The sequence below is a fragment of the Cryptotermes secundus genome, unplaced genomic scaffold (assembly GCF_002891405.2).
Source record: "Cryptotermes secundus unplaced genomic scaffold, Csec_1.0 scaffold870, whole genome shotgun sequence".
NCBI classification, from domain to species: Eukaryota; Metazoa; Arthropoda; class Insecta; order Blattodea; family Kalotermitidae; genus Cryptotermes; species Cryptotermes secundus.
In genome coordinates, this window is record NW_019743163.1 from 256721 (window position 1) to 275168 (window position 18448).

The window sequence follows — 18448 nt, forward strand, 5'->3', positions numbered from 1 at the left end:
TATAAGTCGGAAGCATTCAGTGAAATAGAAAGCTTCGAAGACCTAGACGTAGATGGTACTATAATATTAAAATAATTTTAAAGAAATATAATTGGAAAACGTGGGCTGTATTCAGCTGGCTGAGGATAGCAACCATAAGTTGACACTTCTGAACACGGGTGGTATAAAAGACAAGGAGCTCTTTTAACTAGGTGAGCCACTATTAGCTTCCCAAGAAAGACGGTCCTTCTATGCAGTAAGTCGGCTTGATACGGAACTGAGACACGTACCGACGCGTTCACAGAGACCCTACCCAGAGCCATTTTCTAATTTCACACCATACATCTCTACCTAACTTCATGGAGCTGAGCCCTTCTTGAGAAGCCGCCAATTGTACAGCTATTCAAGAACTTCACAATATTTTATAGAACCCGATGGTTCATTACCGTGTTCACAAGAGCCCTGCACTGGTCCATATCCTGAGACACATCAATCCAGTCCATACCAGCCCATCCTGTCTCTCTGATCCACTTTAATATCATCAAACCACCTACGTGTTGGTGTTCCTAGTGGTCTTTTTCTTTCCGGCTTTCCCGATATCCTATATGCATTCCTCTTCTTCCCCATTCTTGCTACATGCCCTGTCCATTTCATCATCTTTGACTTCATCATTCTATTTGAAGAAGGGTACAAGTTATGAAGCTCCTCATTATGCAGTTTCCTCCAACCCAACCCCGCGTCGCTCCAACCGTATTTCTCCAAGACCTATATTATTATTATGCCATCTACTTCTAGGTACACCAAGTAGTCTCTTCGTCGGATAGACGATAAGAGGGCCTTCCACTCTTCTGCCACTGCTGCACGGTATTTCCAGGGCGTGAACATTCCTGGCCTTTGGGCTGCTAATTGTCGCAAATTTTTGCAGAACACGGCAGTGACATGTTCCTATACAGAACACGGTCGTGGCGTGGGTCAGGCTCCTAATAAATACTGGGAGGTTCTCGGGTTCGAATCTCTGGCTGCGACACCTGCTATCCGGACTAAAATCTTCGTGACTTTCCTCAGGCCCTCCATGCGAATGTGATGTTGTTGTCATTATTTCTTCTATAAGGATGTTGCTTTGAGGTGTAGGTAAGTAAAAGAGCTAAGTCTTTTGGTAGTTGCAGAAGAATCGGTTGACTTTACTGAGTTCCAAGATTACAGTCGAAGAATAAAGAATGAAGGAAGGACACGGAGTCCAAGTGATGATTATGAAAGTGACGTGTCGGTTGACTATACCAATGTCACTCTCCCTTGGCCACACCACCTCACATACATGTACGGTAAAACTTGGTTATAGCAACATCGGTTTCTGCGACACCTTGTCTATTGCGTCAAATATTCAATGGTACGAACTAATTCCTCATAAAGCAACTGTTTTTATACCTTGCTTAGTACGACATGCACAAATGCATCAACCTCGTATGTAACGTCATTTTCATTCCCGAATTTCTCTGATATGGACATTGAACGTAATTTAGAAAGTGTGTATTGGGCAAGTAACAGGAAACAGATGAAGATAACTGATTACTGTACTCGTATCTAGGTACAGTAAGGCACAACAATTGATGTAATCTACTGTAATTTGGTGAGTAGGCCTACCTTTAATATACAGTATTAGTGCGGTGTGTATTGTCAGTGAAAAGCGCTGTAATATGTCTTTGATATTACACATTTGGGCAATTCCATGTTAATGTTACGTTAGTCTGTACTTAACTACGTATTTCACTAAAAATGCAACATTTTAACTCGGTTTTTGGTAGATTTTTAAGTGACTAACATAAGGCTACTGTGGAAGTGCCCATTTCTGTTACAACGACATTCGTTTATAACGACTCTATTTTTAGGTCCCTTTGATGACGTTATAACCAAGTTCTACTGTATATATATACAAGTTGTCCTGGGTGCTGACCGTGACATAGACTTACTTGCTGTATGTCATAAGATTTCCAAATAAGAGGAGACGCTGCTCTCTCCTGACCTTGTTACTGACAGCGTAAGTAAACAGTTTGCTTCAGCAGGTCCTGGTCTTTTGGTAGCTTTCACTTTCACTTCTCATTACAGACTGATTTCTTAACTTACTCAATATCTAATTACAGGTCTTATGATTATTCTTACTTATTATATCTGTGATTACACATATGTTGATTACATTTAGTTACAGTCTCATTACACGAATATCGGGACGGTACCACGATTAAATCACGACAATTTCTTTCCAGAACTTCCCACTTCATTACTCATCAGCCATCCTGCCATTTGACGCCGTACAGTCTAGCTACTCTCAGCGTCATGTTATAACAAGCAGAAGAAGACAACGGGAGAGATATGGGGACCCTGCAATGCAGTGCGTACTCACAGAGAACAGTTAAGCTGGAATTCCACAGCAGCAGAAAGCGAAGCGGGCAAAGAAGTTGGGTGTGACCAGGCGGGTAGGTGACAAGGACACGGCAACTTAAGTAACGGCGACAGTCAGACAAGCAAGCGGCAAACAGTGGCACCAAGACACTTGCCACACGGGCTTGACTCGCGTCCTCAGGTTCCTATGGAACTCAGGGATCAAGATTACCAGTCTTCAGGAATGTGACCCCGTCCATTTTGGTTGAGAGATGTCAACCTTAAAGTTCCATAAAATCAATTCGTCCGTTTATAACCTTCGGCGAATTTTCATTCCAAGAACTCCCCTATTAATTAATCACCCGCTATATAGTCGAGCAATTGGCAGCATCGCTATACAACCAACTTAAGAGGGGAAAAAAAAGTTGGACTGCGAATCACTACTACGCAACGTCTGGTTATTTTGTTTTCTTCTGCACTGTTCTCATCGCCTTCTCAAATTCCTCACACCGTAACCAGCCAAGGGCCGTGTCAGAGATGAAGACCCCAACTTAAATGCCGAGGATGTGATAATGTGCTGCGTGAACACGGCTATCGGACACCTCAGGGGGTAGCAATACACGTAGATAAGTATGGAACAATGGTGGAATGTTTATTTGCATGGAAAAACTGAAGAAATCCGGAGGCAACCCTCCTTCCCCGATGCCCTGTTGTAACCCACAGAGGTTACGTAAAGTCGTCTGGGATTAGAAAACCGATTTTGCTTGTAAGAAATATCTCAAGAACACGGACATAATCTGATGTCTGGAAGCGCAGAGATTCGCCTTTCCCGCAGCACATGAGCCTGGAGACGACATCGCAGCGAAAGACAAGGAGAAGACATTGCCGTAAGTCTCCATGTTTCGAAAAATTCAAATCAAGTTCGGTTCGAGGTTCTCACAGCGATTACTATAAACTGTTCTCTGTCCTGAGATATGACGCCGTGTAGTGTGGTCAAAGTCAACCAATATTTCGGAGAAAGACATTGTTTCCAGCTTCAAGGTCGAATAAGTCAAGCTTTACTTCCTGCCTGCTTCATGCTAATTTATTGTTTTGGCTACGGGCTGAACGACCAAGGGGTCGGAGTTTGAGTCCTGGTAGGGTCAAGAATTTTCTCTTCTCCACGTCGTTCAGACCGGCTCTGGGGCTGACCCAGTCTCCTAACCAATGGGTACCGGGGGCTCTTTCACCGGGGGTAAAGCGGCAGGAGCGTGAAACTGACCATTCACCTCCAACCTGTGCCGAGGTCAATAAAACACGGATCTATACATCCATTCCCCCATACACCTTCATGTCATAGTACTTAATTGGGTAAGCACAGGGACAGCTTTCACTCAAGTCATGGAGCTGAGCCCTTCTTGAGAAGCCGCCAATTGTGCAGCTACTCAAAAACTTCCCAGCATTTTATGGAACCCGAAGGTTCATTGCCGTGTTCATAAGAGCCCTCCACTGGTCCCTATCCTGAGCCAGCTCAATCATATTCATACGATCCCATCCTGTCTCTCTAAGATCCATTTTATACATCTAACTTTCCAAGTACCAAATCTCATAAATTTTCTTTCGCTTAGGCCGTCTATCCAGGGAATCCGTCCAGGTCCGAGGCTTCTTGTGATCTCTCGTGGCAAGCTTATTTTTTAAGGTGAGGAGTTGTTAGCCCCACGCCCAACCCCCAAGCTGGAGGACCACCCCTTTCGGCTGCCCGCTACCCTCCGCACACCTGAAGGACGTCTCCATCCGCAACCTGAGGACGGGCCATGCCGTGATAACAAGGGACCCCACCTTCCTCAGTGCTTGGCCACCCCTGCTGTTCATGAGCGAGAACCTGCACTACTTTTCACGCCCTGTGATTTCACACACTTCTCCAACATCCAACTGTTTGAACGGGCCCTGAGCGTCAGTTCCGTTATGTGATCTCTGTGGGTTGCGTCTCTTCATTCAACATGACTTCGCAACACTTTCCAGGATTGTTCCCAGCGATTTTACAACAACTTTTTATAACATTTCTATTCGAAAAATTGAAACAATACAGTGAACTGTACCCTTCATGTATACAAGTTGGTCCAAAGAAACCGCCCACAAAGGCGAAGCTGCAATAAATATTGAAACTGACAGTTTGGTCGTGAATGGATCCCAAAGGGACAAAGCCCGGGGGTCGGGTGCTAAAGCAAACGCTGAAACCTAAATGTGAACGCTCATAATGTCCCTCCATGGGTGGCAGACTCCGGAGACTCGCATTTCACTCCGCGTCTTAACACGTCACAAGCCCAGCCCTCCGGTTGATCCCTTCTGCAATATACAGTACAGTGGGGACAGCTCAGTGGCTGTTACGGGCTGCAGGAGCCAGAAATCAGAATTCGATTCCCAGCACGACAAAAACACTTTCTGTCTTCTGTTTTTCTTCTTCTTAATTGCTTGATCTTTTACCCTGCAAATGGAACTAACATGTTCCTCCGAAACGTTGGTAAATTTCTATCAATTCCAGAAGACAGATCACCACTGTGAGACAAAGAAGTGTAGTCGCTATATGTACCGACCGCTTTAACACCCTAAAACTGCATCCTGCTCGCAGAGTGTATACTCGTATACTCGTATCTGCTCCGTCCGGTTCTCGAAGCGAACAGCGTTAATCGGTTAGACTTCGTAGCGGAGACGCAATATGTTTCCTGTGAGGTAAAACGTAAATTTGTCCTTGTGCTTAAGTACTTAAGCACTAAGCCATGAAGGCGTATGGGGGGGATGTATAGATCCACGTTTTCTTGACCTCGATACTAGTTGGAGGTAAGGGGTCAGCTTCACGCCCCAGCCACTTTACCCCCAAGGAAAGCGCCCCGGTTCCCATTGGATAGGAGGTTGGGTGGACCCCAGAGCGGGTCTGGACGATGTGGGGAAGAGAATATTGGACTCGCCAAGTATAATTAGAATGCTAAGCTCGAGGAGGATAAGACGTTCAGGGAAGGTAGCACGCATGGATGATAAGAGGAATTCGTGCACGGTTTTGGAGGGAAAGCCAGACGGAAAGAGTCACTAGGAAGACCTAGATATAGGTGGTAAGATAGTGCTGAAAATTGATCTTAGAAAAATAGTATGGGGTTGTATGGACTGGATTTGTCTGGCTGAGGATATAGAGGAATTAGTGGAAGGCTCTTGTGAACACGGTAATGAACTTTCGGGTTCCATAAAATGCTGGGAATTTCTTGAGTAGGCTGGCGACTGGTGGCTTCTCTGACTCCGCTCCATGGAGTTATTTAATGAATTCTTCGGAAAGAATAAAACACATGAGCAGTAACAGCAGTGGTAACCAGTAGGACGCTTAAGGAGTTGCTGTTTCTTTTGTCTTCCGCGCTCCGAAACGGGCTTCTGACTTCAGTAACTACATCTGATGTTAGGATTCTTCAGGTTGGCAGAAGCCCCATGTTAGAGTTCACATGCTGCCCCAGGGCATACCTTCAAGCATTTCCAGTCCACGGTTTACAGCCATGTTGCAAAGGCCTTCTGCATTAGTCCCGCTACAAAGAACTTTTGTTCTAAATATGAGCGTCTGTGCAAAGTGCCTGAAGGCCGCCCGCACAGCAAAGTGCTCCGCAGCGCTTGCGCAATGTGTCCTTCGCTTGTGCTCAACTGGATATCACAAAAACACATTTGTCAATCACAGCTCTTACATTAATGCAACGAGTTGAAGAAAAGCTTGTTGTAATGGGTTTCGTTGAAATGTAGAAGCAATCCAATTCACTCTCCTGACCGAGGTCTTTCGTGGTTTACCTTAGAACCTCCAGAAAAAATGCCTTATTTGTATATCGATTAGATTACCACAGCTGCCTTCCCAATCGCTTCCAGTTCATCCATCTTCCTGCCGTTCGACACTGCATGCTTCTCCTCCTGACAGCATCGAAACATAACCTACAAAAATATTCAGTTAATTTGCCTCACGAAGAGTATAAAAAATCGTAAAATTATGTACATAAATAATAGTCTTCATGTTTATTTCACCTGACTATCTGTCCTTGGACAACTAAACACACGAGAGTTATCACATTGCACAAAACATAAATTACTTCCTCTTCTGTTTTCTTAAAAAGATCTACGATATCTCAGCCGGTATATATCGACTTGCTAACGGCTGAACGGAAGGCGTTCGATCCTCGGCAGGGGTTTTTCTCTACTCCACAACGTCTAGATCTGCTTTTGGGCTCACTAAACCGCCTATCTAATGGTTACTGGGGGCTCTCTCCCCAGTGATAAAACGGCAGGGGCGTGAAGCTGGCCACTCAGCTCCATCTACTGCCGAGGTCAAGAGGAATGGAGCTGTAACTTCTCCCGCCATTACATCGCCGTAGCGTGGCATAGGGACAAACTTACCTTCTGTATTTCCTTAAAACGCAATAAAGACTAGCTAAATAATTAAAGATGAAATTGCACATGTTCGTATTAATGAGATCAGCATCGTGTACGTTGTACGCTGAGCCGTTTATGAGAAATTTAACACAGTGAGAATACTGAGCTTCGAGTAAAATCCGTGAGTATCACGTCTGTGGATATTAACGCAACAAATGAGAAGACAAAAAGACTCCGAACCGATCGTCCGAATTTCGTCTGCTCCTGATTTCTTCGTCAGAGACATTCTTCAGTCTGTATCAAAAAGTAGAGAGTGACAAAGGGCTACATTATTAATTATGAATTCGCTGCTGGGAGCAAATTGCACGCCCCGTATTGGGGCGCTACTCACTCTACCGCGCCTGCGTTTCGCTTCAGAAACAATGGCGGGCGCTAACGCCGCAGCGCAAAGAGACAAGTTTGAGACGAAAAGAAAACAACGCCTGTGTCAAGCATTAACAATTCTGACAGCGCTGCAAGCCTGTGAACCCCGGAGCATGCAGCAGTGGTTGCAGCTCCTTCAGATTAATTTTATACGTGACTTCGCGGTGTTGCAGGCCTTCTCGCGGAACTGTGTGCGCATCTGAGGCGCAGGGAAAGAAGGAAAAAAGGAACTCAGAAAGACAATAGACAAGGGTAATAAACAAAAAATTAAAACAAGAGTGAGAATAGGTGAAATAGCATTTTCTGGTTACCTCAGTCGATATAGCAACCAGCCGGAAGGCTCGGGTTCGATTCCCGACAGTATCAAGATTATTCCCTTCTCCACATCATCCAGAACCGATTCTGGGGCCCATCCAGCCTTCTATCCAACGGGTCTAGGGGGTTCATTTCCTTGGGCTAGAGCGGCCAGGGCGTGAAACTAACAACCATACCTCCACTCCCCTTACGTCTTCATGGCAGAGTGCTCACCTAATTAAGCACAGGGGATACTTCTACTGACGTTGAGTGTGTTCCCACTGTGAAGAGCCCCCATTTCTGAGCTACAAATTTATATTCTCCGGGCACCGACATGTAATGAGCAGCTTCATAACTTGTACTTTTCACCAAGTGCAATTAGAATGAGCAGGTCAAGGAGGATGAGATGAGCATGGTATGTAGCACGCATGTGGAGAAGAATTCGCGCACTTTTTCGGTGGGAAAGCCAGAAGAAAGAGAACACTAAGACGACCAAACTGTCGGTGGGTGAACAACATTAAAATGGATATTACAAAGATGGGGTGGTATGAATTGGATCGATCTGGCTCAGGATAGGGACCAGTGGAGGACCCTTATGAACACGCTAATGAACCTTCGGGTTCCATAAAATGTTGGTAAGTTCTTGAATAGCTGCACAACTGGCGGCTTCTCAAGGACTCAGCTCCATGCAGTTGGTTGTTTGGTTTGTTGGTTGGTTGGTTGGTTGGTTAATGTCGAGTTCGATTAAATGCACGTCCAGAGAAGCACCGAAATATTCGCCGTTGATAAGTCACATTCTGAGAGAACTTTTGCCGACACGGCGATAACTTCACTACCGCCAGGACATGATCTTCACATTTCAGCACGTGAATTTCGAATGACACAACAAAATACATTGTGTACTCACTGGTTTATTTCTGTACTACAAACAAAGATACAGGTAGGCTACATGGCCTTGAAATAAACTGGAGGATTATTATTATACTGTCCGTCACTTTAGTACAATACTTTGTTAGCTGTCCGTGTCGTTGCATTGGCGTCCCATCCCGCAGAGTCCAGTTTCCATACAAGGAGCGTCCCTAGCAACTCAGGTAGCTTCTTGCATGTGAAGTGGCCCACACAGATCCTCGCAACACTGCAACGGATTGCAACAGTACACAGGCGTTCCAGCAGCAGAATACAGACTTGTTGTTACTTTAAACGCAGTCTCAGAAGTCATCTTGCACGCAACTGCTACTGTAGGTTCTGAGACAAATACGTCATCACGCTCGGACAAGATAAAGACTGAAAGTGCTTTAATGATGTTGGTTTTGTTGTAATGTTGTGAAGATCGTTGACTCATAGCTCTGTAATCATTCCGGGCGTCTTCCATTTTCTTTGGACAGAGGACTACATGTTACCGAAACCCAGAGGACAAGCGGCCTCCGTAGTCTAGAGGTAACGTTCCCACCTCATGACTCGTGGTACGCGGGTTCAAACCCGGCGGAGGTCGTGGAATTTTTAAGGGCGGAAAATTCAGGGAACAAGTCCTCCGGGAGGGACTTTAAGCCGTGGGTCCCGTGTCGTAGCTTTACGGCACGTAAAAGAACCTCATACCTCCAAAGGAGGTCACTGAGCCAAATTCAAGGACATTTCCCGCCCAACAGTAGTCTCTAACGCCTCCGATATATGGGGGAGGCATTATAGATACCACTAAGCCAGTAGAGGCCGAACTCGCTGGCTCGGTCGGGACTGATGGAACGCACCAATATCGGTAGGGTATAAAGACTGGTAGAATATCATAGAGGGAAGCACAATGGACCAATACTGGTATAAGTGCATGGGGAAACCCACCCTCTCCAATAACTAACTAACTAACTAACCCAGAGGACAACAGATTCAATGTGAAACTACTTCTACAACTGAATTTAAAATACATAATAAATTTCGCAACAGATTCGCTATTCCACTCCGCAACTCTATGTTCTGTACCGTGACATTTCTACAAGTGATTACTTCTGTCAGTAGTGGACCTGTCTCCTGTCTTCTTCCGTCACAAAACGTAAAATAAGAAACAATACGTTAGGTTGCATCGGATCACTTGGCAATCCACCACAGCATTTTGCCTAACAACAACCAGTACGGTCAATGGCTTGTCCATTGACCAGTTCATTGAATTTCACCCACGAATCAACATGCGAAACCATTTCTTTCTGCACTGAACGCCAAAACCACCACCGGTTTTTGGTTTTGTAGTTCACACGGCCCGTCCGTCAGTGCTTGTCGAACGGTACTCTGACATCTGCAATTATAAGGTCCGGATTGCTGTTCTCTGACAAGACAAAATGCGACAAAATACAAACGCAGTGCGCTGAAGACCGTGACTGTGAGTACACTGGCCTGTGTGTGATTGTAGTCACGAGTTGTGTGTGACCAATAGATCCGATTACCAATCCAAACCCCATCTACAGTCACAGTCAATCACGTGACAATATGTTATCTGTTTCAGAATTGGGTAGTAACTGATACAGTCATTCCTTAAAATTTTACAGTTGCACAGCTGCTCAAGGAATTCGCAGCTATTGTGGGGAACAAATATTTATTACCGTGCGCTTATAAGTCATTGGATCCTACTGAACCAGTAAGTGGTCGGTAAAGTGGAGGCTTACATCCACAGTATCTTGCTGGAAGTTTCATCAATAAAACATTGTTGGGTTTCAGTTTCTCACGCCGGTAACTTCCGGGATGTGACACCGTGTAGTCCAGTAGAAGTTTACTTATGTTTCTGACACACTCACTGCCTCCATCTTCAGGGTCGAAGAATAACCCAAGCAAGAGTCCAAACAGGACTTATGTTTGGAATTTTCTTTGAACATAAAATTAAGGCAGTGTGTTTCACCGAAACGTCGGTACACGTCGCCTACACAGCGAGACATCGCAGAAGACATCAATCTACAATATTATCCGCCTCTGTAACGGGGACAGTGTGTTTTCTGTCATGTGGGAAATTAATTATGTAATTTAATTTAGACGAATTTACAACCGGTTAACAGACATTCTATGCAAAGCCTTGTTCTGACTCTGCTTCCGGTTCTGATAAACGAAATATCTCTCAGAGATGATTTCCATGTACTTAGTTTCGAGCCACTGCTTCTACTTTGTTTCCCTGTCTTCGTGGTTTTTGTGCTGTACTAGGCAATGAACCTTAAATCTTTGACGGTCTCGGTGGCGCCAGAGCTGCAAGCACGGCTGCGAGAGGAACTAGTGCGCGACACAAGACGAACTTCATACCAAGAACAGTTCCACAAAAAATAAGTATCAGTTGGTTGGCGTCGAAAATTTACAATTTCTGCGTTCTACCATTGCACTTATGTCAGTTCTTAACACAACGAACATGACATGAATGCATAACTGGGGGTCCGAAATGTATATTAGGGTACTGTACCGGTCACTTGGTGTCGGCTAACTTACTCTGAACACTGAGCCGTCGCGGATAAAGTGAAAATGGTTTACATACTGCACGAAAGATATGGTTGACATTAACGGAAATTTTGCTATTAACTCTGAGTAACTTATTCTGATATCTCTTTCGTCACAACCGAGGGTCACTTTAAGAAAAGATGGACGCTGGGCAAACATGATCTTGGCACCTCCCTCCACATTTCTTAAAAAAGATACGTCACAATTTGATACCAGTATAAAACTATTTCACATTAACAAAAATTATATAAATTTATTGTTTATTTGAGAAGGATGGAGAAGATCAGTTGGACCGATTATGTGAGAAATTAAGAAGTGTTAATTAGAGTCAGTGAGCAGAGGAATATCCTACACGAAATAAGAAAACGGAAGGCTAATTGGATCGGTCATGTTTTACGCAGAAACTGCCTTCTAAAAGATGTTATTGAAGGAAAGATAGAGGGGCGGATAGAAGTGACAAGAAGACGAGGAAGAAGACGTAAGAAGATGCTGGATGACCTTGGGGTCAGAAGAGGATACTGTCATTTGAAGGAGAAAGCTCTAGATCGCATTAAGTGGAGGAATTGTTTTGGAAGAGACTGTGGACCTGTCGTCTGACAGATTACTGATGATGATGATTTAACGACGCTGATATTAGCTCAAATTGTATCGCGGCGATTTGTAGGTTGGTTAGTTAATAATGAATTGGGAAGGATGTGGAAGGAAGTGGTCGTGGCCTAATTTGAGATACTGTCTAGGGATTTGCCTGGTATCACTGAGAAAACTCCCGGTCAGAGGAGTCGGTATCCAGCGAGACTCGAACCAGGTACCATGAATATATCTGTCTCCGTCCAGGCCGCTTTGACACACCGGCTCCTGCTTCTACTTTTTCCTCTGTTGTAAGGCGGAGCTGTTACCGCTTGAACCAACATGCTCGGCGAAACGGATTGCAAAACATTGCAAACGTACTGTCTACAGAAATACGAAACATAAATATAAAACTATTTGAAACACTACAACAGACAATAAAAAAGGTAAAACTATCACTGTAACAGCCTGTGGAGGCCGATGGGTTTGTGAGACGTCGAGGTTCCCACATTTTCTAGAAAAATCGGCTCACAGATGGCGGCAAGGTTGTCAGCTTTACGCGCCGGCCGTCCTTTACACCCCTAGGAAGATTCCTGGTACTGATTTGTGTTAGAGGCTGAGTCGACCCCAAGGCCATAGTGCGGCTGAAATGTTTAGGTCAACTGAAAAATCCAGTGGCCTCAACAGGAATCGAACCCGCTTCCGGTTTGTAGCATAGTGCCTCAACCAAGTACGCTACGGCGTGCCCCACACAGACAGTAAGGACCGGGCCTTCTGAAAGAGTCTGGGAAAGTTTAAGCATGCGGTACCGACGACCTTACAGTGGAGCCCCTTTAAAAACAGGGGGTTCTGGGCAGCTGCCCCCTTCACTCAAAGGGGTCCTGACCACGTCACAAGGGCTACACGCCGGATTAGCGAAGGTTTACTATGTACTAGAAATCTTTCCTCTTAAACAAAGGAGCCGGATCACTTCCAATCACTGTAATGCACACCTTCACCTCAACGCCCCCATACACCTCCATGGCGCAGTGCCAAACACGCGCTCAGCACACCATTGTTCATCGCCCACGGTGGGACCTGGTTCTGGTCACCAAGGCTACCGCGGCGCAAGTTGGTGGAACGAGGGTGTGGTCCTCAGAAGGAATGACAAGGCTGCCACAATAACGGGAAATAATTATCCCACACGGAGCAGTTACATTCCCTCTGCATTGTGAAGCGTGTGACGCCGTGCACACAGCGCGAAATATTTGGGAACGACAGAAACAGATGGAAATTTGATTAAAAGCAGAAAGAGTTGGGGTAATGCTTGCTACCATTCAGTCCAGATCCTTTTGTCTTCTCGTCTGCTGTGGTTCTGTATGGGTGTGAAACTTGGTCTCTGACATCAAGGGAGGAACATAGACTGAGGGTGTTTCAGAACAGGGTGCTGAGGAGAATATTTGGACCGAAGAGAGATGAAGTGACAGGAGGTCGGAGAAAACTGCATAATGAGGAGCTTCATAACTTGTACCCTTCTCCAAGTATAATTAGAATGATCAAGTCAAGGAGGACGAGGTTGGCAGGGCGTGTAGCACGAATGGGGCGAAGAGGAATACATAGAGGATATTAGTGGAAAAGCCAGAAGACGCTACTAGGAAAACCAAGAAGTAGAGGGGTGAACAATATTGAAATGCCTCTTAGAGAGGTAGGATGGGATGGTATGGATTGGATTGATCTGGCTCAGGATAGGGGCCAGTGGAGAGTTCTTGTGAACACGATAATGAACCTTTGGGTTCCGTAAAATGCTGGGAAGTTCTTGGGTATCTGTACAACTGGCAACTTCTCGAGAAGATCTCAGCTCCATGGAGGTAGTTACGCAAGCCGCCTCGCCTGGTCCTCACGGCAGCCAGCAGTGAGAGAGTACCGACCGGATGTGTCAGTATCCATGCATGGAACAACAGGACCAAATGCGTGTTCTCGTCCTTGCTTCTTTAACGGCACTTTCCGAAGTAACACACTTCCTTCGGTGACACTCTTTACTTTAGCGGTAAGTTTCACTGCAGCTAGTATAAGCAAGACGCCACAGATGATGATTATGATGATGATAATAATGGGAAGCCGGAATAGTGCTTAACTAATTAAGCACTACGTCATGAAGAAGTATGGGAGAATGGAGGTATAGAGCCACATTTATTGACCTGCCACCCAGCCCGTAGCCAGTCGCTATCTCAACTCATCTTGCTAGCTTTATTCTCTATCCCTGAAGATGTAGGCGACATGTTCCCACGAAACGTCGGTTTACTTTCAGAGGACTACATTTCGTTATAACACAAAACACATGCCTATTCGCCACGATAGCGTTTAACGTTTGAGGCGCCGCTTGGGACTGCAGTAGCAGTGAGGGCGACAGGACCTGGCGACCAGAGCAACAGTGGTCATTCAGCTGTGACGCTGGACGGTGCTGACGACATATCCCATTTAAGCCTCTGCGATGAGCAATGCAAGAAGAACGTGAGTGTTTACAGAGTGTGAAGGCCCCAGCATTAAGAAAGCACACACTGGAGAGAACATACTGGCATTTCATCAGCGAGTCTCCGAACACTGCGTCACCGGGAGAAGGCGCCGCTGCCCCTGCCACTGACGCTAACAAAGCAGTCGCATACAAAGGCTACGGCCATAACAGAACCAAGTACGTTTGTGTTGCAAGCAGCCGGACACAGACTTTCGTTTTCATGCACTTATTTCTTCAAGACTGGCGATAATTACAAACTCACACACAGCCACTTCAGCAACACTTCGGTCAGCAGACAGAATGTGGGAACTTACACCGCTCAACAAGTGCGGCCATGTGACGATAAGGAAACACTCCGCCTCCACACTAACATCTGTACAATGTAGGTTCACACACAGCTAGTATAGCACAGGCGGTATAGTGACTAGTGGCTGAACGGTCGAGCAATAGAGATTCGATCCCAGGTAGGAGCAAGGGACTTTCTTCGTAGTGTCCAGACTGGTGCTGGGGCTCACGCAGGCTCTGTGCGATGTGTACAGAACGGCTCTTTCATCGGAGGTAAAGTGGTTGGAGCGTGGAGCTCACTACCCACCCAGATTACGTGGATCCATACATACACTTCTCCAGAGGTCTGCATGAAGTAGTGCTTAGTTAAGCACATGGAATATGGTATTACTGCAAGCAGGCTGGTGTGACGGCAACGTTGTAGGTTATGTTCGTGAGGTCGTGAGGTACACGCTTCGAACATCGTCCAGTATACAGGTTAGGGTGAGGGTTTTCGTGTTTTCCTGAGGCCTTCCTACCATAAGCAGGGATACTTGTAGTATGCTTCATAGGCCACTACCGCCGGCAGCCAAATTGTTTGCAGTTCATTATTCACCGATTAACCTACCGTCCGACGCCATACAGTCTGACATACTGAGTGCGTCGTAAAAAAACGACAAAATGTATCGTGTTGTATTTGACTCCTGTTTTCTTCCTTACGAAACACCAGGTGGTTAGACTGCTTGCCAACCCATGCTTAACAATATGTATAAAATTGGTGACTGTAAAACTATATAAAAACGTCCACTTAGGCCGCAGGTACGTGTTCAGAGGAAGAGAAAGTGAGTAGAGTTGCCTGAAGCAAAACATGGCAACAGACAGGCAGGATATCGAGGCCACAGGGTTCCACAGGCTTGCACTGAACGCCGTGCCATTCTGCAGCGGGGTCCGTGCACACACACTTTCCCACAGAAGTGTTTCGGCTCTAAAGAGAGAGACGGTCTTCATAAACTGCGGAATTCCTACGGTCGTTTTCGAGAAATCTGTCATTTTGTTTCTTGGGACCAATTTCAAGAGCACCCATTTTGGGAGCTGCATAAGTTGACACAGCCTCTAACAGAAATGAGTATCAAACATCTTCCTGGGGATAAAGAGCGGCCGGTGCGTAAGGCTGACAACCTCACCGCCATCAGTGAGCCAACTGTCTAGAAAATGTGGAAGCCTCGACATCTTACAACTCTTTGTGCTTCCACAGCCTCTTACACGGATAGCTTCACCTTTATGCTCATGTTCACAGAGCACTAATCTATGACGGATAAACTACTCAGTTTTTTCAATGGGTCTTCCAGGCCATTCAGGCCTAGGCCTCTTATTCAGTTCCGTAATCATTTTACACAGACGGTAGGGCTTCTTGGTCTAGTGATCAGCCCGTCACGAGGCTGCTACCTAAACACAGAATAAAAACACACACATACTAAACATCCATGTCCTGAGTGGAATTCGAACCCACGATCCCAGCGACAGAGTGAGCGAAGACGGTTCATGACTTGGAGACCACGCGGCTGGTTAACACCGCTCCGAACCTGGATATCAGAGAACATGGGGAAAAGGCGAAAGAGTGGCCAGGCGTTCCCGTCTGTGTCTTGGAACAGGGGCGAACCTCGGTATTAGACAGGTTCACGCTCCCACCGTTTTTATAAGTCAACGCCTGGAAAATGAAACTGATCCCTCTGACATCGTGTATAGGGGGAGTACACCTATGTTCTTGTGATCGCGTCTCTTCAGTTTTGCTTAAAGAAAACGCGGTACCTTATAAATTGATGCCAGTGCGTAATAGTTATATTAACAGAAGCAAGTAAGTAAAGTTCTCCCTGTGCTTAACTAATTAAGCACTACATCATAAAGACGCATGGAGGAGTCGATGTACAGATCCACGTTTTCTTGGCCTCGATACTGGTTGGAGATGTGTGGTTAGCTTCACGCCACGGCCGATTTACCCCCGGAGAAAGGGGATAAGAGGTTGGGTTGACCCAAGAACCGGTCTGGACAACGTGGAGAAGGTAAAATTCTTGAGCCTACTGGGACTCTAACTCCGGGCCCTCGGTCGCCCAGCCCGTAGCCGGTCGCTATACCGACTGAGCTATCCCGTCAAGAGGAACGGGAAAGAATTAAAAACACTTAGGCGTAATCTAAAAATGGGCTTTGGTATGAAACTGTTTTTGAAAATACAACAGTTAACATTTCACGCATTCAAACCAAAGGTATGATTGCCAAGCGTACAAGCCCCAAAAAGGAAACTTAACTATGTCCCTCGTGTGAATACTGCCCACAGACTCGAAGGGTCACGGCCCCAAGAATCTGAATCGCTGGACAGATGCCCACTTTCTCAACGGATAAATCTGAAAATATGGCCCTGGCCAAAAAGAATGGGGGCCCAATTTGAAATCAGCAGTACAAATGTGAGACGTGGAGCTGATGGAACAGGTGAAGGTGGGGCGAAACGTGGACTGGAGTGTCGTCACTGAAGCCATTTGGGGATTTACATAACGGCTTGTCTTTAGCTGACGGCTACAGGAAACCGGTACCACCAGGGAATATCCTTACACGCAGATGTAACGAGTGGCCGCTTTCCATCTAGAGACAAGCTTCCAAGTTGCTCAAGCCAAAACTCGTCTGACTGTATTCGGGAAATGTGAGGTTCACATCTCGGCCGAAACACATGATCATCCCGATCGAGGTGTTTCGCCGTATTCCTCAGTGCCTTCCAAAGATATTCCAGGATACTGCAACAAAATAGGCAACCCTCGCTTCTAGCCGTATACTTCCCGATCCATACATCTTACCATTCGACGCTAGACTCCTGTAGTCCTGCTCCTGTTTCAGATCTCGGACGGACTACAGACTAGGTTCTCCTCAGACATTCCATGGCAACTGTCTCTGAAATGAGGCCATAAGTACATACTGGTAAATAAGCACCCACATAGCCAAACGTACATCGAATCCACATAGCATAAACAGAGATAAAATAGCTGAAAATGCATTCGCTGAAACTCCAACTCTGGGATACAAGTATTTCAAACACACTTTCCGAATAAAGAATTAAAAAGCTGCTAAAATTCTATACAGATTCTTGGCAATTTCAGCCGTGCTGCATGAGCCAAAGGGGTACGCGGTAGCGTAGTTGCTTGAGGCAAATTCTGAAAGCCTGAAGGTCACGGGTTCAAGTCCCGATGAAGTGGGTGTTTTCAATTGACCTAATCCTTCCAGCCGCCCTGGGGTCGACTCAGCCTCTAACAGAAATGAGTACCAGGAATATTCCTGACGGGTAAAGAGCGGCCGGCGTGTAAGGCTGACAACCTCACCGCCATCTGTGAGCCGATTGGCTAGAAAACGTGGGAGCCTCCATGTCTCAAAACTTTATGGCCCTCCACGGTCCGTTACAGGAATAGCTTTACTTTCTTTTACATAGATCAGAATACTGAACATGGAAACAAAAGAAAATAGCGACGGGTGTGCAAGACGTGCGTGGTTGCAGAACAGACCAGGGTTGGACATGAAGCACAGTACAGAACAAAACCAAAGGACGGTTAATGTTGAAACAGAAAAGTGTCAGTGTGGGAGGGAACACACCCCCCGCGGAAGTGAACTTGCAAACGAGGGCCGACACACTGCAACGACCTCCACTTCAGCGGCCAACTTAAGCCTCAAGACATTCAGGGTCCAGTGGTTCAAAGGTTCAACGACAGGCTGCATGTAACCAGAAAGACGAATCCACGTCGTATTAACATAGCAAATACTGAGTCTCCTGTGACCAGCAGAGTTAAATACTCGAAACGGGCGAATCCTTGTCAGGAGGTCCGTGGGTCGAATCCTGGGCTCCAGTACAAGGGCTTGAAATATAGTCGCAAAAAGGGGTGCAGCACTGTCCAAAAGATTACTGACACAATATATATGAGACAAACTCCGTCTTAAGTGCAACAATTTTATTGTAGTTCTTTCTTCTTCCTTCCTCCACACTACATGTTTCGGCCCTAAATGGCCATCATCAGATGTGTATTCTTACGTAGCTGCTACAGTGCCCGTAGTTTAAAATTTAAAATCACCAGTCTTTCCAATTGTATGTATGTATAAAATCTTTGTTAACCTACACGCGTCAATTTGATTTCTAAAATTGTCACTTTTTTAAAACTTCAATTCAAATTAAAATGTCTATAAATCTTATCT

At 45.7% G+C, this 18448-nt stretch overlaps 1 protein-coding gene across 4 annotated transcripts in view; it reads right to left on the minus strand.

The window, feature by feature from the left end:
- The window catches only part of LOC111873968, an 88747-nt gene that overhangs the window by 13959 nt on the left and 56340 nt on the right, over positions 1-18448 (minus strand). For 3 of the 4 annotated variants that reach the window (XM_023869082.2, XM_023869083.2, XM_033755294.1), the window contains exon 3: positions 17068-17161. The exons of the other annotated variant lie outside the window; for it this stretch is intronic. In XM_023869082.2, coding sequence (XP_023724850.1) covers positions 17068-17070 — 3 coding nt within the window. In that variant the 5' untranslated portion in view covers positions 17071-17161. The remainder of the gene's footprint in view (positions 1-17067; positions 17162-18448) is intronic. 4 annotated transcript variants of the gene reach the window in all.